Source organism: Crotalus tigris, unplaced genomic scaffold (genome assembly GCF_016545835.1).
Source record: "Crotalus tigris isolate CLP2741 ecotype Arizona unplaced genomic scaffold, ASM1654583v1 scf7180000019173.45859301935:6455823, whole genome shotgun sequence".
In the NCBI taxonomy this organism is placed as follows: domain Eukaryota; kingdom Metazoa; phylum Chordata; class Lepidosauria; order Squamata; family Viperidae; genus Crotalus; species Crotalus tigris.
In genome coordinates, this window is record NW_024097414.1 from 4,911,762 (window position 1) to 4,931,622 (window position 19,861).

At 43.5% G+C, this 19,861-nt stretch overlaps 2 protein-coding genes across 2 annotated transcripts; both read right to left on the reverse strand.

Moving 5' to 3' along the window:
- Positions 1-47: 47 nt before the first annotated feature.
- LOC120315616 (cytochrome P450 3A24-like) lies at positions 48-10,514 on the reverse strand. The gene is made up of 13 exons (XM_039360270.1): positions 9,034-10,514; positions 7,965-8,058; positions 7,476-7,528; positions 6,703-6,802; positions 6,044-6,157; positions 4,961-5,049; positions 4,587-4,735; positions 3,697-3,824; positions 3,195-3,273; positions 2,644-2,804; positions 1,898-2,124; positions 1,006-1,168; positions 48-438 (listed from the first exon to the last, which is right to left on the reverse strand). Exons 1-13 carry the CDS (start codon positions 9,105-9,107, stop codon positions 343-345), a joined length of 1,527 nt encoding a protein of 508 aa, XP_039216204.1. The 5' UTR covers positions 9,108-10,514; the 3' UTR covers positions 48-342.
- An 809-nt stretch (positions 10,515-11,323) lies between these two features.
- LOC120315617 (cytochrome P450 3A24-like) lies at positions 11,324-19,237 on the reverse strand. Its single transcript, XM_039360271.1, has 13 exons — positions 18,902-19,237; positions 17,812-17,905; positions 17,448-17,500; positions 16,677-16,776; positions 16,069-16,182; positions 15,552-15,640; positions 15,178-15,326; positions 14,820-14,947; positions 14,317-14,395; positions 13,768-13,928; positions 13,018-13,244; positions 12,275-12,437; positions 11,324-11,710 (listed from the first exon to the last, which is right to left on the reverse strand). Exons 1-13 carry the CDS (start codon positions 18,973-18,975, stop codon positions 11,615-11,617), a joined length of 1,527 nt encoding a protein of 508 aa, XP_039216205.1. The 5' UTR covers positions 18,976-19,237; the 3' UTR covers positions 11,324-11,614.
- Positions 19,238-19,861: the final 624 nt, after the last annotated feature.

Below are 19,861 nucleotides of genomic sequence, written 5' to 3' on the forward strand. Positions count from 1 at the left end.
GAGCGAAGCTTAGAGAAGAACTCAGAAAATTGCAGTGGTCCCTTGAATGCTTGGGCATCAAGTGATGTGTATATTAAATAAGAAGGTTTATTATTGTTTTTTTAAGCAAAGACTGGAGGGATCCCAAGATTAACTGGCACATCCAACATTCCTTGAAAACTGCATGAGGAAATGTCTAAACAGGCATTTAATTCTATAGATTCAGAGTGCTACTGTTATGTAACATGAAGGTACAACAGGAAGGAAGGAAGGAAGGAAAGAAGGAAGGAAGGGAGGAAGGGAGGAAGGGAGGAAGGAAGGAAGGAAGGACACACCACAGCCTCTTTGCAGCCTCCAGGTCTTCTATTCCTCATGTTCTACAACAGTTCTGGGCACCAACTTCAACATAATGGGCTTCTTTGGCTTGAGGAACCCTCTGTCATCCAGTTCCAAGGGGATCTTCCCCATTAACCAAAAGAAAGGAAGAAAGAAAACATCACAGAGATGGAATAAAGGCAATTCAACTAACAACAATCATGTTTTACACACATGCCTTTTCCTTTGCCTACACAATGCCTTGGTTGTATTTTGTTCAACTCAAACACTTTCCCCCCACTGTCTGGGATGCAACTGACAAAGGCTCAGAGAGTGTCCAGGGGTTTCACTCTGCTGTGAGCACCAAACAAGATTCTATTCTCAGTAGGCGTAAAAGCAAAACCTCTTCGTTGGTGTATCTCTCCCTCTCCCTCTCCCCCTCCTCCTTCTCTCTCTCTCTCTCTCTCTCTCTCTCTCTCTCTCTCTCTCTCTCTCTCTCTCTCTCTCTCTCACACACACACACACACACAAACACACAGGATGGACTGGGCTCCTCACCCCGAAAAGATGACTCTGTCTTTCCAAAGAGATCTTCCTTTCACATTCATCAACTTTGAACAAGACATATATGTGAGATAAGAATTCAGCTGAGTGAACTTTTCAGCGAATGAGCAAGAACCAGTTCTAACCCAAGTGGTAAATAGAACTCACCGGTGTCTCTTTGCAGGTTTGGAAGCGAAATCTTTGCAGTGCAACCACCAGACCCATTTTCAGCACCAGCAGGGCGAAACGCATAGCGATGCAGTTCCTGGGACCCGCTCCGAAAGGGAGGAAGACATACGGGTCTCGGCTCTCTTTGTTCTCTTTACTAAACCTATTTGCAAATCAGAAAAAAAAATCACAGCTGAATAAAGCTACTCTTCCCAATAGTCTGTACTTCAGCTCTGTAACTAAGATGCACCTTTGCTCCTTTCCTGCTGGATAAACTGGACTGAGAGCCATAAAGAAAGATAGTTTGTGGAGAGAGATGATTATGGTTCGATGGCTGATCTGGTGTAGTGGAATGTAGTCTGGATTCCCAGAAGGGAGGGGCTGCATTCCAGAGGACCAAGAGACAGTAAAATTTAGATAATATGTTTGGCAGGAAGAGAATTAAGACAACCTTTCTCTAGCAATTCTCAGAGTATTTTAGGAAAAGAGCAGGCATAGGGTTAGGGTTAGGGTTCTCATGGTCTAAGTTCAACCCTTCAAACTCCATTGACCCTTATCAGGTGCCAAATTAGTTGACTAAATTCTAGATCAGTGTGGCTCAATGCCAGTGGCCGTACAGCTTTTTTTTTGAGTTGTTGGAACATTAAACCAAATCATTGTCTCAGCTGTTACAGACAGCTTAGCCATCATTTTCTCCACTGGAGTTAATTAAGTTCCAACCACAGTTTATGGATGTGAATCATAAAAAATGCCCTGAGTGACATTGTTGATGTCGAAGAATGATCTGTGTCTCATTTGAGATGTTACAACCAACACCTTGCTCCCTGATGTCTTCATGGTGCTGTGTCCCTTATTCAATAGTTCCAGAAGAACCGTGTTCCTCACAACATACCTCTCAGGTCTGAACTCCTCGGGCTCAGGCCAATATTCTGGGATCCGATGTAGGACATAAACAGGAATCATAACCACGGTCCCTTCTGGGATGGTCACTCCATGGATTTCCACTGTCTTTTTGCAAACTCTGTCAATTCGTACCCCGGGAGGGTAAAGACGAAATGTTTCATTCACTACCATATCTAGATATTCCATTTGTTGGATACCCTCATAAGTGGGAGGGGCCTGCACAAAAGGACAAAACAAAACAAAATAATATGACATTCTGATACATAAGAAGTGATCTGGAAAGAAAGAATCTGAATTGGAATATTATAAAAAATGTTGTTGCAGAACAGGAATCCTGGAAAACTGGCCATCTCCCACCTCCTCAAAGTTCACATTTTGGTTTTGTAAACATTTTGTAAAAATGCTGTCCTGTTAGAAGAAGATTCTGGTTTTGCTCTTCTGGGGGAAAACATCTCTGCTCTTGGGAAGCACCTATCCTGGCCAGGAGGAGGGATCAAGTGAGAAGCTAGCCTGGAATCACCTTGCAATCACAAAAGAGCCAGGGCTGATCCCACTTTAGTTCCTCGAGCTTTATCTAATTATTCCCAGGAGTTGGCTTCCAGACTGGGGAGATTCCTGTACCACAGGCAGAACATAATAAAGTAGTTAGTGTGAACACCGCATGTGTGGGTCTGGTTGTTCATGCCTGGCAGCTCCTAAAATGATCCATTTTCATAGACCCCAAAAGAGTCTTACCTGATTGGGAAAAGTTTCATTGATCTCTTGGTACAATTTCTCTTGAACATCAGGGTACATGGCCAGACAATAAGACATGAAGCTGAGGGCGGTTCCCGTGGTTTCATAGCCACCAAAAATAAAAATAACTGACTGGGCCAAAATCTCTGTGTCTGTTAAAGCTATCAGATGAGAAAAGAAAGCACAGGAAGAGGTTTGAAGTAAAAGTTGAACTCCGTCTAGATCCCAATGACCTAAAGTCGACAGGTAAGCTGCAAATTCAAGGTGATAATCTAAGGAATCCTGTAGGGTGTTATCCATCCATTGTCGCTTATCTCATTATCTTTCAAGACCAGCCTCCTCTCTAATCAAACATTCTGATCCCTTTCAGTGAATCTGGCCTTTGTGCATGGCATTCAACCCACAATATATTTCACTTTTCCTCTCTTCCAGTGCCCGGAGGTTTCAGCATCCTTCAATAATGTTTATTTTGAGTTCATCCATGCACATCAATGTGCCCCAAGCAACCTTGTTTTTTTTTCCTTTTTCAAAAGCGAGATCTGTAACTTTACCTTTCTCTGAATTTGCCTCCCCAGAGGTATTGGCTGCAGCTTGAGAGTCCATCATGAGCCGAAGAAAGTCAACCCGGTTCTGGAATGGTAGAGAGACCCCAAAACTGTCATTAAGGAGATACAACTAACATTGATAGCTCTAATTGCCCATTGTAGACTTCCAAAGTATTTGAGATGCTCTCTGAGCTTGCGTGTTTTTCTTGCAGATGTTTCATTACCCAAACTAGGTAACATCATCAGGGCTAGACGGGAGTGAAGTTTCATCATCATGTTACCTTGTTGGGCCATGGAAGGTCTGCAAGAAAACCACCAAGTTCAGAGAGTACCAAGGATCCCACTTGTTAACCCTGAGCTACAAATATTCTCCATTATTAGAAGGTGTTTGAAACTCAACGGGCAGTTCTGAAACCTGCCTGGCATGCATAAACATACACTGAGTGCACAAAATCCAGGTCACAAAGGCCACAGAAGACCAACCACGAGACAAATAGTCTAGACTGACCGTGTGATTCCCCTTTTGTCGATCTTCTTTGATTTTTTTGACGACACCATGGAAGTAGTCTAATGAAGATTTGGGAAATATACTTAGGTTGAGCTTGTTCAGCACTGGAATAAGGAATGGGAAAAAAACTGGGGGAGGGATGGGGGTGGGAAAAAGCAAAGAGATCATTTGTGTGAACATAACCAAGTTGCAACACAGCAAGAAAAAACCCAGTGAGAGGCCTCCGTTAGCTTTGTGGAGGAGAGAGATTCTAGGAAAATTATAGTTACAATAGTGATTTCATGAGAAGGTTACAATAGTGATTGAGGCAGCCTAAAATTGAGGGAGTCAATAATGATGTTTAATAAAAATACCAGCTTGAGCAGCTACTACAATAGCTTTCTCCTACCCAAGGGACTCCTATATTATTGTCCCTATTATTCACAACCAACCCAGACTTGGGATGGTAGCCAATGAAGATGTTAGATGGTGCTAGTTTAGGGAAAGAGGTTCTAAGCTTCTTGTCAAGAATCTCAGATACTGAACAGCTAGTATGAGATAGTGGCAAAACCATGTCTCCCAACATCTATGGAGATCCTCAGTCATCCAGGTCATGGTTGGCCCTAAGAGGTTTTTTTGGGGGGAGGGGGAAAGCATCTTTGGGACAACCTTTCTCAGCCATAAAACACACTGTCTGATTTTTCTTTTCTCCTATTTTCAACTAAAATTTATGGAAAGATAAGAAGAAAAGTGGAAGATATGGAGGAAAACATGGGAATTTATAAATATGTCATCTGAATCCTCCATAAAACATAGCAGATGAAATGCAGTCTATAAGGAGTGCCTTTCCGGTAAGCAAGCAAGAGGCAGAGCAGAGATGTCCACCTCTGTGGCCTACAAAGTCATCTTACCAGCCAACATTAAAACAGGGTTGAGCAGGGTAAATCTGAGGAACTTCTTCATGTGCACAACAATAGGATCATTGGGATGGTTGAGGGAGTCAATATTGACACTGAATGAAGTGCTGGTTACCACATCCAAACTGTAGGCTGAAAAGATCCTGGAGGGAAGAAGGAGAAGCATAGCGTGGAGGTTCAACTATTAGAAGCCACCTCATAATACGTTCAATAGATGATCTCAGGGAACCCTTAATAATTGCACAAGGGATTTCGTATATTATGGAAAATGTGAATCCATTTTGATATGTCTGGGTTACAAATTTTCCTTCTGTAAATTTCTGTTAGAAAAGGGATGCTCAATAACCAATCTTATAGATATTACTTACAACTTCATATCTATGGCTTCATCACTCTCCACTTTCTTTTGAAGGTTCTTTTCCAAGATTTCATTATAATGGTTGATGATGGGCATCATCTGAAAGGAAGACCAATGTACCAGCTGCTGAAGACCCCTTGACCATTTGTGGACTGAAACCAACAAGTCGGCTCAGATAGCTATTTTCAAACCACCAGCTGCTAAGCAACATTAACTTGAATTTCTTGCTTCTGGGTGAATCTTCTCAAACTTATTTAAAATGTACCACTTATTATAATCTTAAATGTCATAGCTTGCTGACTTTGTAGCTGTTTCTTCATTTGCTGTAAGCATTGAGCATGTCAAGATATTAAACTAGATCCCATTCAGTGAGGCTGGTGGATCACAAGGGCATACAAATGTTGGCTGCTAATAAAATTCAGCTAGGATTTATGAAAGTGAGCAGAGCTAGAACCATCTTCATAGAAGAGAACTTACAAAGCTCCATCATTCCAAAGCTGGAAATAATTAATTGTCGCTAAAATAAAATGGCACTCATGGAAACCTTTTCCAATCTGATATTCTCTTCCCATGATAATCGGAAATTTTGAGAGTTGGAATCTCAGATTAAGGAAGGTCAACCTTACTTTTGATATAAGGAAGGTGGAGAAATTTAGTCAAACATTTCAAATACCTACTCCAAGGAGTGCTGGAATTTCTTGAAAAATTATTAGGAAGAAAATCAGTAACAAAGAAGAGGATTTTCTAAAAGATACCGCCTGTCTTAATAGCTGAAGGAAATTAATGGGTGTGTTCACATGAGACTTAATAGGGTTTGGGCAAGGCTCCAGAAAACTTAGGTGTTCCAGAATAGGATTTATATGACTCTTAGACTTGGTCTTTTCTTTTAGGACAAGCTGATTTCACAGATCAACGGGATCAACAAGGCTGCTAAACAGTGTAAAGCAGGTGAAGTAATATATGGAGGCTTCCTCCATGCTAATGAAGACAGAATTTGCTTAAAATCAACCACGGACAATGATTAATGCCAGGCTGAGTTTTCCTTAGGCAAGGCAAGAATTGTTGAGAAGGATGAAATGCATCCACCTCTTACCTCCTTCAGCCTCCCACTGGTGAAAGTGGGAGACAAGGCACTACGAATCCTCTTCCACTGTTCATCAACAACGATAGATAAGGCTGTATCCAGATTTCCATTCAGACCAAAGTCCTGAATAATGTGAAATATAAAGAAAGTAAAAACAGAAATGTCTCATTTTGTTCTTCTCAGGCCTTTCTTTTCAATTTGCTGTCTTATTAGCTAAGTAGACAATCTCTCTCTCTCTCTCTCTCTCTCTCTCTCTCTCTCTCTCTCTCTCTCTCTCTCCCTCTCTCTCTCTCTCTCTCCTATATATCTCTCTTATCTATTTCTCTATCATTATGATCAATATCTATCTCTATCTCTCTATCTAATCTTCTCTGTCAATTGTCTATCTAATTGATAGCCAGATATCTACTGCTGTTCTGGAATTCAAGGCGGCATACATATTGTTCCACCTCCAATCTCTTTCACAACAAGTACATGAGTTTCGGTGGAGAAAGAGTGACTGGCCCAAAGTGACTTGGGAGGCTTCCAGGATTCAGGGAGACCCTGGACCCAGGTCTCCCCAGTGCCAACCCAATACCTAAACCACAACTGCTCTGCCAAGTTCCCTTGCTGGGTTTATGTTTCTCAGCCCTGGTGAAGTTCTAACAGACTCACATTTGGATACCTACCCGGCGATTGGTGAAATAAGTATAGAATTCTTTGACCATGATGGTTTTAATGAGGGCAGGATCCAGAATGGCCATCACAGGTTGCCGGCCATCAAATAGTCTGATTGCCAAAATAAATAAAAAAAAATGTTTTGAAATGCAGGGTTTATCTTTATAGAGAGACAGGATCAAGGGTTCCTATTTTCCTGCTAAATAGCCAGTCAAGTAAAGAGCATTGTTCTGAAGTTCAGTTCTTGGCCCAAAAGTGATGTGTGTGTTGCAACAATTGTCTACCCCTTAAGAGTTTGAGGAGTGGAGGAAATAAGGATTTATAGACAGGTTGTCCAACTTACATCTCTGCCCGGTGAGCAAACCCAAATGAAATAATGAAGAACCCTAAAAAGCAGGTTAACAGCAGACAAGGCTGAAAAGACACTGCAAATAGTTTCTATCTTGCATGTCCTACATGAGCAAAGAATTCTCAATTTTTTTAGGGCAGAATGTAGACTTTCTTTCTTTCTTGTCTCAGCATAGCACACGGGCCCTGGAATTTGATGGATAAAGAGAATGATCTCTCTATCATCTCAGACAAGTGACTGCCCAGCCTCTTCTTAAAAATCTCCAGTGATGGAGCACCCACGATTGCTGGTGGCAAGCTGTTCCACTGGTTAATTTTCCTCACTGTCATTTTTGCCCTTCTATATTAGAAATCACCCTCTGAAGACAAAAGTAGATATTAACATTCCGCCCATCACCCTTCCTTCTTGAAGGTGACATTCTGACAGGTGACTCACCCCCAGATTTTGCCGTATTTCTCAAAGCATTTTTGGTCAAACTTCAGGACACCCTGTCAAATTAAAGAGGGAGATCAGTGACAACAAGGCAGTGTAAACCTTTCTTCAACAGAGACTGGAAGAGTATAAACAGCCATTAGCAACCATTAAAAGCCCTTCAACTAGTAAGCCTTGAATCCCTACTGATATGATGATTAAACCGATACAGTGACAATATCTTCAGAATGAAGACCAAGGAATTCTAAGAGAAGTGCCAAAGAAAGGCAGATGGCTTTAGTGGTAGTCCTCAACTTATGGCTACAAGCTGAGGACTACCTCTACTAGTAGTCTTTATTCTCCCGGCTCTTCTTCTGAGGAGGCCAAGAAGAGGTGATACAAGTCACAATATCTCCCTTAGGAAAGAAAAAGACCAAAAAGACTCCTTTTTCTTCCAAACTTTTTGGATTTGTTTACAAGCTACTAGGACATGAAACAGGACAACACACTCACGTGCCGATATTCATGGAAAGTTCCGATAAAAGGCAGTGGTCTTGGCCCAGGAATTCCCAACTTCTTAAATAAATTAAACGGCCAGGTCCCATAGCTGAAAGAAAAAAAAAAGAATATCAGCAGGATAATGTCACTGGGTTCTAAACAAAGAAGGCTTGGCAGGTGGAGAAGATCAGAAGGTCCATCAAGCCCACCTTGAAGGACAGCAAAGATGTCCTAGATGCAGAGAATGGGGAAGATGACCTCGACAAAGCTGTGCAGAAGCGATTTCCCAGGTAAAAGGGGCTGAAACTTTTTTTAAGTCCAGAAAAAGGAGAAAGCACTTGGAAGCTGTTCAAGCAGACACTTCCTAATTTACTGCTACATAAGGAGGAGGAGGAACTGTCCAGCCCAATAAAGCAATGACCTGTTATTATAACAAACTGCATAAATCTAGCCTTCTGGTGCAGTTGATTTCCTGGTCTAGTCTTACTACTAAGGTTGACACAGTGAGAATGGCATTGATAGCTATTAATTAGCCCCAGAAGCTGAATATCAGGTGTATCTGGATACCCCACGTCCTGTGGTTTTCCACCTCCTATTCTTTCCCACTCAAAGTCACTGGGAGTAGAACAAGTCAGAAAGAAAAACAGAGCCAAGCAGAGAGAAGAAGGGAGAAGGCAAGGCAAGATAAGAGAAAGGAGGAGAAGGGAGGTGAGGGGAGGGGGAGAGCAGAAGAAGAGGAGAAGAAAGGAAATGAGAAGAGAGCAGAGCAGAGGAGAGGAGAGGTGACAGCAGGAGAAGAAAAGAAAGAGGAAGAGAGCACAGGAGAGATAAGAGGAGAGGAGAGGAGAGAAGGAGAAGGAGAAAAGAAAAAAAATTAACAGAAAAAAACCTGAAGTCAACTCAAGTCACAATTTAACAGAACTACTATCCAATAACCGGCCCCACCTTCCGCTTTTACGCCACCAAAAGCCCCAATCCGCCCTCCAAACGCCCCAGCCGGGAGCCCTGCAACTTCGGGAGGGGCTTCCCCGTTTCCCTCTCCCCCCTCTAGCCCCCAACCCGGCCTGGCGCAGCCCCCACTTACAGCAGCCCCAGGGCCAGGAGGAGCAGGAGCAGCGCCCAAGTTTCCAGCGCCCAGCCCAGGACCGGGTCTCCCATGGCGAGCGCTTCTTCGGAGGCTTCTGAGCCGCGTCTCGGAAGTTCCGGGGTTGTATAACCGTCCTGGGAAAGAAGCCTGCCCGGGACTCCTCCTCGGCCGGCCTCCCGGGGCCACTCCCCGCTATGACTCCGATTACAAGCCCTGGAATGTCCGGCCAGCCCAGGACTATGTAGTCCTAACAGCCGAAGAGGGTTGCTCTTTCTCCATCATCATTCCTTCTCTTCACCATCTTCCTTCTCCTTTTCCTACTCTTCTTGTCTCCTCCTCCTCCTCCTCCTCTATCACTTTTCCTTCTCCTCCTCCTTCTCCTTCTCCATTATTCCTTCTCTTTCTCCTCTTTTTTTCTGGTGTTTTCTTTTCGTCCGTTCTGAAAATCAAAAAGAGAAGTTTGCTCTTTTTGTCCCGTGACTCGTCTCCTGTTCTTTTGGGACTGAGGCTCAAGCGAGCAGTATTTATAGGCAGATGGAAACTTCTCCTTTTGCTGGTGTTCTGTTAGGCCAGCAGCCCAGGCACATTTGGCCTCTGAGACCCCCTTGACCCAAGCAGGAAATCCCCTCCCTTTGCACCCCTCTGGGCAATGCAGCCCTCATTGCCCAGTTTCGCTCTCCAAACTTGTTGGGGGTCTGTGTCTACTGGAGGGTCAATTCTTCTAGGAGCTGAATTCTGGTTGGGTGTGCTTGAAGCAGAGTTTCCCCTATTTTGCCCCTTCCCCACTGCTGGACACCCCAACATCCGGCAGGTGTCTTGGTGGGAAGCAGCTGGCTTCAGAAGAAGGCTGTGTGAGGTGGGTGGTCCTGAAGAGGCTTGCGAAGGAGAGGGGGGGGCTTCTCATTTGAACACCCCTTCCTCACCCGATTGCGTCATTCCCCTTGCGCCCTGTCCAGTTATATACAGCTTTCTTTTCTTTTCAATTTTTCTTTTCTGTACTTTTTATTTTTCATTTATTTGTTAGTTAGTTTGTATTAATTTTCAACTATTTAATTGTAATTTCCGATGCAACTACTACTTAAAAAAACATCAAATACTTGCAAAGTATCCAAATGACACTTTCCTTCTTCTTCTTTCATTTAGTTCTGTGAGACTGCAAGAAACTTTATTAAGATGGCCTCTTTGTTTTTATACAACATTTCTTGAAATCTTGCGCACTAAGAAAGAAAAAAGAAGAAAGGCCAGCTGCCTTGTGAAAAAGCACCTTTGGGACAACCATGACCTGGATGACCGAGAATCTGCATAGTCAGTCTTAGTAAGACTTTTTGAGGTCATCTCAAGTAACCTCCATAGTGTCCCAAGGTTTTTGTAGCAGTGGATGGTTTGACCATACGAAACAGACTGCAAGTGGCCTTTGCATACAGTTTGTTGACCCCAACTCTCATCAAACTAGTAAAGGGGTGCCAAAAAGCCAGGGCATCTTCATGATCTTTCACTTGGCTTGCTTTCCAGATGTTTCTCATGATCGTATCTTCATCTTATCAAAGAGAGATCCAAGCCAGAAGAAATTTCTCAACAAAAATTCAGGGATTTTCCCTGATAGTTTGCAATGGCTGTCTTATTCAAAAGCTGTGTTTAGGCACGACACTAGGATGTTTTTATTGTGAAATCTTTTCGTGACTAACAAGGAAGTTCAGAGAGCACTAAGGACCAAACCATATCTTAGAGCACTTCAGCCACTATGCTAAGTTCTTCCTCTTAAAAGAGGCAAAAATGTTTCCCTCCCCCTAACCTTATTGCATCATCTGATTGACACACAGAAGCTCTTGCATAATGGCATGAGGTCATCTTTTATGGTGAGCATTATTCCAGGTCTTGAGAAATGCCTTGGTGGAGAATAGCTACTTGACATGTAGAAGGTCCCAAGTTTAATATCCGACGTTTTCTGGTGAGATTAAAGCTGCTGTAAACCTCAGGGATTTTTCCTGGTACAGTATGCAATGATTGTATCATTCAAAAACTGTTTTTAGGCCGGATGCTAGCGTGTTTTTATTGTGAAATCTTTTCGTGACAACAGGTGTCCCCTGCTTTTCCTCTCTCCTGGCAGAGCAGCTCTCCTTAAAAACTCTGTTTATTTAATCCCCTTTCTACCCCAGCAGTTGAGGAACCCTGAGGCTGTCCACAGGGAGATGCTTGAGGAACTTCCTTTGGCAGAAGAAGAGCGAAGCTTAGAGAAGAACTCAGAAAATTGCAGTGGTCCCTTGAATGCTTGTGGCATCAAGTGATGTGTGTATTAAATAAGAAGGTTTATTATTGTTTTTTTAAGCAAAGACTGGAGGGATCCCAAGATTAACTGGTGCATCCAACATTCCTTGAAAACTGCATGAGGAAATGTCTAAACAGGCATTTAATTCTATAGATTCAGAGTGCTACTGTTATGTAACATGAAGGTACAACAGGAAGGAAGGAAGGAAGGAAGGAAGGAAGGAAGGAAAGAAGGAAGGAAGGAAGGGAGGAAGGAAGGAAGGAAGGAAGGAAGGAAGGAAACACAACAGCCTCTTTGCAGCCTCCAGGTCTTCTATTCCTCATGTTCTACAACAGTTCTGGGCACCAACTTCAACATAATGGGCTTCTTTGGTTTGAGGAACCCTCTGTCATCCAGTTCCAAGGGGATCTTCCCCATTAACCAAAAGAAAGGAAGAAAGAAAACATCACAGAGATGGAATTAAATAGAGGCAATTCAACTAACAACAATCATGTTTTACATACATGCCTTTTCCTTTGCCTACACAATGCCTTGGTTGTATTTTGTTCAACTCAAACACTTTCCCCCCACTGTCTGGGATGCAACTGACAAAGGCTCAGAGAGTGTCCAGGGGTTTCACTCTGCTGTGAGCACCAAACAAGATTCTATTCTCAGTAGGCGTAAAAGCAAAACCTCTTCGTTGGTGTATCTCTCCCTCTCCCTCTCCCCCTCCTCCTTCTCTCTCTCTCTCTCTCTCTCTCTCTCTCTCTCTCACACACACACACACACACACACACACACACACACACACACACACACAGGATGGACTGGGCTCCTCACCCCGAAAAGATGACTCTGTCTTTCCAAAGAGATCTTCCTTTCACATTCATCAACTTTGAACAAGACATATGTGTGAGATAAGAATTCAGCTGAGTGAACTTTTCAGCGAATGACAAGAACCAGCTTCTAACCCAAGTGGTAAATAGAACTCACCGGTGTCTCTTTGCAGGTTTGGAAGCAAAATCTTTGTAGTGCAACCACCAGACCCATTTTCAGCACCAGGAGGGCAAAACGCATAGCGATGCAGTTCCTGGGACCCGCTCCGAAAGGGAGGAAGACATATGGGTCTCGGCTCTCTTTGTTCTCTTTAGTAAACCTATATGCAAATCAGAAAAAAAAATCACAGCTGAATAAAGCTACTCTTCCAAATAGTCTGTACTTCAGCTCTGTAACTAAAATGCACCTTTGCTCCTTCCCTCCTGGATAAACTGGACTGAGAGCCATAAAGAAAGATAGTTTGTGGAGAGAGATGATTGTGGTTCGGTGGCTGATCTGGTGTAGTGGAATATAGTCTGGATTCCCAGAAGGGAGGGGCTGCTTTCCAGAGGACCAAGAGACAGTAAAAATTAGATAATATGTTTGGCAGGAAAAGAATTAGGACAACCTTTCTGTAGCAATTCTCAGAGTATTTTAGGAAAAGATCAGGCATAGGGTTAGGGTTAGGGTTCTCATGGTCTAAGTTCAATCCCATCATTTTCTCCATTGAAGTTAATTAAGTTCTAATAACAGTTTATGGATGTGGATCATAAGAAAAGCCCTGCATGACATTGTAGATGTCAAAGAATGATCCACATCTCATTTGTGATGTTACAACCAATACGTTGCTCCCTGATGTCTTCATGGTGCTGTGTCCCTTATTCACTAGTTTAAGAAGAGTGATGTTCCTCACAACATACCTCTCAGGTCTGAACTCTTCGGGTTCAGGCCAATATTCTGGGAGCCGATGTAGGACAAAAACAGGGACAATAACCACGGTCCCTTCTCGGATGGTCACTCCATGGATTTCCACTGTCTTTTTGCAAACTCTGTCAAGTAGTGGCCCAGGAGGGTAAAGACGAAATGTTTCATTCACTACCATATCTAGATATTCCATTTGTTGGACACCGTCATAAGTGGGAGGGGCCTACACAAAAGGACAAAACAAGACAAAATAAAATAATATGACATTCTGATACATAAGAAGTGATCTGGAAAGAAAGAATCAAAATTGGAATACTATAAAAATGTTCTTGCAGAACAGGAATCCTGGAAAACTGGCCATCTCCCACCTCCTCAAGGGTCACATTTTGGTTTTGTAAACATTTTGTAAAAATCCTGTCCTGTTAAAAGAAGACTCTGGTTTTGCTCTTCTGGGGGAAAACATCTCTACTCTTGGGAAGCACCCATCCTGGCTGGGAGGAGGGATCAAGTGAGAAGCTAGCCTGGAATCACCTTGCAATCACAAAAGAGCCAGGTCTGATCCCACTTTAGTTCCTCGAGCTTTATCTAATTATTCCCAGGAGTTGGCTTCCAGACTGGGGAGATACCTGTACTACAGGCAGAACATAATAAAGTAATTAGTGTGAACACTGCATGTGTGTCTCTAGTTGTTCATGCCTGGCAGCTCCTAAAATGATCCATTTTCATAGAGCCCAAAAGAGTCTTACCTGATTGGGAAAAGTTTCATTGATCTCTTGGTACAATTTCTCTTGAACATCGGGGTGCATGGCCAGACAATAAGACATGAAGCTGAGGAAGGTTCCTATGGTCTCATAGCCACCAAAAATAAAAATAATTGACTGGGCCAAAATCTCTTTGTCTGTTAAAGCTATCAGACGAGAAAAGAAAGCACAGGAAGAGGTTTGAAGTAAAAGTTCAACTCCGTCTAGATCCCAATGACCTAAAGTCGACAGGTAAGCTGCAATTCAAGGTGATAATCTAAGGAATCCTGTAGGGTGTTACCTATCCATTGTCTCTTATCTCATTTTCTTTCAAGACCAGCCTTCTCTCTAATCAAACATTCTGATCCCTTTCAGTGAATCTGGCCTTTGTGCATGGCATTCAACCCACAATATATTTCACTTTTCCTCTCTTCCAGTGCCCGGCGGTTTCAGCATCCTTCAATAATGTTTATTTTGAGTTCATCCATGCACATCAATGTGCCCCAAGCAACCTTGGTTTTTTTCCTTTTTCAAAAGCGAGATCTGTAACTTTACCTTTCTCTGAATTTGCCTCCACAGAGGTATTGGCTGCAGCTTGAGAGTCCATCATGAGCCGAAGAAAGTCAACCCGGTTCTGGAATGGTAGAGAGACCCAAAAAACTGTCATTAAGGAGATACAACTAACATTGATGGCTCCAATTGCCCATTGTAGACTTCCAAAGTATATGAGGTGCTCTCTGAGCTTGCGTGTTGTTCTTGCAGATGTTTCATTACCCAAACTAGGTAACATCAGCAGGGCTAGAGGGGAGTGAGGTTTCATCATCATGTTATCTTGTTGGGCCATGAAAGGTCTGCAAGAAAACCGCCAAGTTCAGAGAGTACCAAGGATCCCACTTGTCAACCCTGAGCTACAAATCTTCTCCATTATTAGAAGGTGTTTGAAACTCAATGGGCAGTTCTGAAACCTGCCTGGCATGCATAAACATACACCGAGTGCACAAAATCCAGGTCACAAAGGACACAGAAGACCAACCATGAGACAAATAGTCTAGACTGACCGTGTGATTCCCCTTTTGTCGATCTTCTTTGATTTTTTTGACGACACGATGGAGGAAGTCCATTGTAGACTTGGGGAATATAGTCAGATTGAGCTTGTTCAGCACTGGAATAAGGAATGGGAAAAGAACTGGGGGAGGGGTGGGGGGGGGGAAAGCAAAGAGATCATTTGCGTGAACACAACCAAGCTGCAACACAGAAAAGTGGAAGATATGGAGGAAAACATGGGAATTTTGCAAAGATGTCATCTGAATCCTCCATAAAATGAATGAAATGGGGTCTACAAGGAGTGCCTTTCCAGTAAGCAAGCAAGAGGCAGAGCAGAGATGTCCACCTCTGTGGCCTACAAAGTAATCTTACCAGCCAAGATTACAACAGGATTGAGGAAGGAAAATTTGAGGAACTTCTTCATGTGCACAACAATAGGATCATTGGGATGGTTGAGGGAGTCAATATCAACACCGAATGAAGTGCTGGTTACCACATCCAAACTGTAGGCTGAAAAGATCCTGGAGGGAAGAAGGAGAAGCATAGTGTGGAGGTTCAACAATTAGAAGCCACCTCATAATACGTTCAATAGATGATCTCAGGGAACCCTTAATAATTGCATAAAGGATTTCATGTGTTATGGAAAATGTGAATCCATTTTGACATGTCTGGGTTACAAATTTTCCTTGTGTAAATTTCTGTTAGAAAAGGGATGTTCAATAACCAATCTTATAGATATTACTTACAACTTCATATCTATGGCTTCATCACTCTCCACTTTCTTTTGAAGGTTCTTTTCCAAGATTTCATTATAATGGTTGATGATGGGCATCATCTGAAAGGAAGACCAATGTACCAGCTGCTGAAGACCCCTTGACCATTTGTGGACTGAAACCAACAAGTCGGCTCAGATAGCTATTTTCAAACCACCAGCTGCTAAGCAACATTAACTTGAATTTCTTGCTTCTGGGTGAATCTTCTCAAACTTATTTAAAATGTACCTCTTCTTATAATCTTAAATGTCATAGCTAAGACTCTTAGACTTGGTCTTTTCTTTTAGGACAAGCTGATTTCACAGATCAACGGGATCAACAATGCTGCTAAACAGTGTAAAGCAGGTGAAGTAATATATGGAGGCTTCCTCCATGCTAATGAAGACAGAATTCACTTAAAATCAACCACGGACAATGATTAATGCCAGGCTGAGTTTTCCTTAGGCAAGGCAAGAATTGTTGAGAAGGATGAAATGCATCCACCTCTTACCTCCTTCAGTCTCCCACTGGTGAAAGTGGGAGACAAGGCACTACGAATCCTCTTCCACTGTTCATCAACAACAACAGATAAGGCTGTATCCAGATTTCCATTCAGACCAAAGTCCTGAATAATGTGAAATATAAAGAAAGTAAAAACAGAAATGTCTCATTTTGTTCTTCTCAGGCCTTTCTTTTCAATTTGCTGTCTTATTAGCTAAGTAGACAATCTCTCTCTCTCTCTCTCCTATATATCTCTCTTATCTATTTCTCTATCATTATGATCAATATCTCTATCTCTCTATCTAATCTTCTCTGTCATTTGTCTATCTAATTGATAGCCAGATATCTACTGCTGTTCTGGAATTCAATACGGCATACATATTGTTCCACCTCCAATCTCTTTCACAACAAGTACATGAGTTTCGGTGGAGAAAGAGTGACTGGCCCAAAGTTGACTTGGGGGGCTTCCAGGATTCAGGGAGACCCTGGACCCAGGTGTCCCCAGTGCCAACCCAACACTTAAACCACAACATTAGACTTGCTCTGCCCAGTTCCCTTGCTAGGTTTCTGTTTCTCAGCCCTGGTGAAGTTCTAACCGCCACATGTTTGGATACCTACCCGGCGATTGGTGAAATAAGTATAGAATTCTTTGACCAGGATGGTTTTAATGAGGGCGGGATCCAGAATGGCCATCACAGGTTGCCGGCCATCAAATAGTCTGATTGTCAAAATAAATAAAAAAATGTTTTGAAATGCAGGCCTTATCTTTATAAAGAGACAGGATCAATATTTCTTATTTTCCTGCTAAATAGCCAGTCAAGTAAAGAACATTGTTCTGAAGTCCAGTTCTTGGCCCAAAAGTGATGTGTATGTTGCAACAATTGTCTACCCCTTAAGAGTTTGAGGAGTGGAGGAAATAAGGATTTATAGACAGGTTGTCCAACTTACATCTCTGCCCGGTGAGCAAACCCAAATGAAATAATGAAGAACCCTAAAAAGCAGGTTAACAGCAGACAAGGCTGAAAAAACACTGCAAATAGTTTCTATCTTGCATGTCCTACATGAGCAAAGAATTCTCAATTTTTTTAGGGCAGAATGTAGACTTTCTTTCTTTCTTGTCTCAGCATAGCACACGGGCCCTGGAATTTGATGGATAAAGAGAATGATCTCTCTATCATCTCAGACAAGTGACTGCCCAGCCTCTTCTTAAAAATCTCCAGTGATGGAGCACCCACGATTGCTGGTGGCAAGCTGTTCCACTGGTTAATTTTCCTCACTGTCATTTTTGCCCTTCTATATTAGAAATCACCCTCTGAAGACAAAAGTAGATATTAACATTCCACCCATCACCCTTCCTTCTTGAAGGTGAGATTCTGACAGGTGACTCACCCCCAGATTTTGCCGTATTTCTCAAAGCATGTCTGGCTAAACTTCAGGATACCCTGCCAAATTAAAGAGGGAGATCAGTGAAAACAAGGCAGTGTAAACCTTTCTTCAACGGAGACTGGAAGAATATAAACAGCCATTAAAAGGCCTTCAACTTTGAATCTCTATTGATGATATGGTTAAACCGATACAGGGACAATATCTTCAGAATGAAGATGCCAAAGAAAGGCAGATGGCTTTAGTGGTAGTCCTTATCTTATGACTGCAATCAATGGTTATAAGCTGAGGACTACTTGTACTAATGGCCTTCTTCTGAGGAGGCCACAAAGAGGTGATATTAGGATGTGAAACAGGACAACACACTCACATGCCGATATTCATGCAAAGTTCCAATAAAAGGCAGCGGTGTTGGCCCAGGAATTCCCAACTTCTTAAAGTAATATAACGGCCAGGTTCCATAGCTGAAAAAAAAAACAAAGGAAGATCAGCAGGATAATGTCACTGGGTTCCATACAAAGAAGGCTTGGCAGGTGGAGAAGATCAGAAGGTCCATCAAGCCCACCTTGAAGGACAGCAAAGATGTCCTAGATGCAGAGAATGGGGAAGATGACCTTGACAAAGCTGTGCAGAAGCTGTTTCTCAGGTAAAAGGGGCGGAAACTTTTTTTAAGTCTAGAAAAAGGAGACAGCACTTGGAAGCTGTTCAAGCAGACACTCCCTAATTCACTGCAGCATAAGGAGGAGGAGGAGGAGGAGGAGGAGGAGGAGGAGGCAGCTGTCCAGCACAATAAGACAATGACCTGTTATTATAACAAACTGCATAAAAGTAAATCTAGCCTTCTGGTGCAGTTGATTTCCTGGTCTAGTCTTGCTACTAAGGTTGACATAGTGAGAATGGCACTGATAGCTATTAATTAGCCCCAGAAGGTGAATATCAGGTGTACCTGGATACCCCAAGTCCTGTGGTTTTCCACCTCCTATCCTTTCCCACTCAAAGTCACTGGGAGTAGAACAAGTCAGAAAGAAAAACAGAGCCAAGCAGAGAGAAGAAGGGAGAAGGCAAGGCAAGATAAGGAGGGGAGGGGAGGGGAGGGGGAGAGCAGAAGAAGAGGAGAAGAAAGGAAATGAGAAGAGAGCAGAGCAGAGGAGAGGAGAGGTGACAGCAGGAGAAGAAAAGAAAGAGGAAGAGAGCACAGGAGAGATAAGAGGAGAGGAGAGGAGAGAAGGAGAAGGAGAAAAGAAAAAAAATTAACAGAAAAAAACCTGAAGTCAACTCAAGTCACAATTTAACAGAACTACTATCCAATAACCGGCCCCACCTTCCGCTTTTACGCCACCAAAAGCCCCAATCCGCCCTCCAAACGCCCCAGCCGGGAGCCCTGCAACTTCGGGAGGGGCTTCCCCGTTTCCCTCTCCCCCCTCTAGCCCCTAACCCGGCCTGGCGCAGCCCCCACTTACAGCAGCCCCAGGGCCAGGAGGAGCAGGAGCAGCGCCCAAGTTTCCAGCGCCCAGCCCAGGACCGGGTCTCCCATGGCGAGCGCTTCTTCGGAGGCTTCTGAGCCGCGTCTCGGAAGTTCCGGGGTTTTATAACCGTCCTGGGAAAGAAGCCTGCCCGGGACTCCTCCTCGGCCGGCCTCCCGGGGCCACTCCCCGCTATGACTCCGATTACAAGCCCTGGAATGTCCGGCCAGCCCAGGACTATGTAGTCCTAACAGCCGAAGAGGGTTGCTCTTTCTCCATCATCATTCCTTCTCTTCACCATCTTCCTTCTCCTTTTCCTACTCTTCTTGTCTCCTGCTCCTGCTCCTCCTCCTCCTCCTCCTCCTCCTCCTCCTCTATCACCTTTCCTTCTCCTCCTCCTTCTCCTTCTCCATTATTCCTTCTCTTTCTCCTCTTTTTTTCTGGTGTTTTCTTTTCATCCGTTCTGAAAATCAAAAAGAGAAGTTTGCTCTTTTTGTCCCGTGACTCGTCTCCTGTTCTTTTGGGACTGAGGCTCAAGCGAGCAGTATTTATAGGCAGATGGAAACTTCTCCTTTTGCTGGTGTTCTGTTAGGCCAGCAGCCCAGGCACATTTGGCTTCTGAGACCCCCTTGCACCCAAGCAGGAAACCCCCTCCCTTTGCACCCCCTCTGGGCAATGCAGCCCTCGTTGCCCAGTTTCGCTCTCCAAACTTGTTGGGGGTCTCTGTGTCTACTGGAGGGTCAATTCTTCTAGGAGCTGAATTCTGGTTGGGTGTGCTTGAAGCAGAGTTTCCCCTATTTTGCCCCTTCCCCACTGCTGGACACCCCAACATCCGGCAAGTGTCTTGGTGGGAAGCAGCTGGCTTCAGAAGAAGGCTGTGTGAGGTGGGTGGTCCTGAAGAGGCTTGCGAAGGAGAGGGGGGGGGCTTCTCATTTGAACACCCCTTCCTCCACCGAT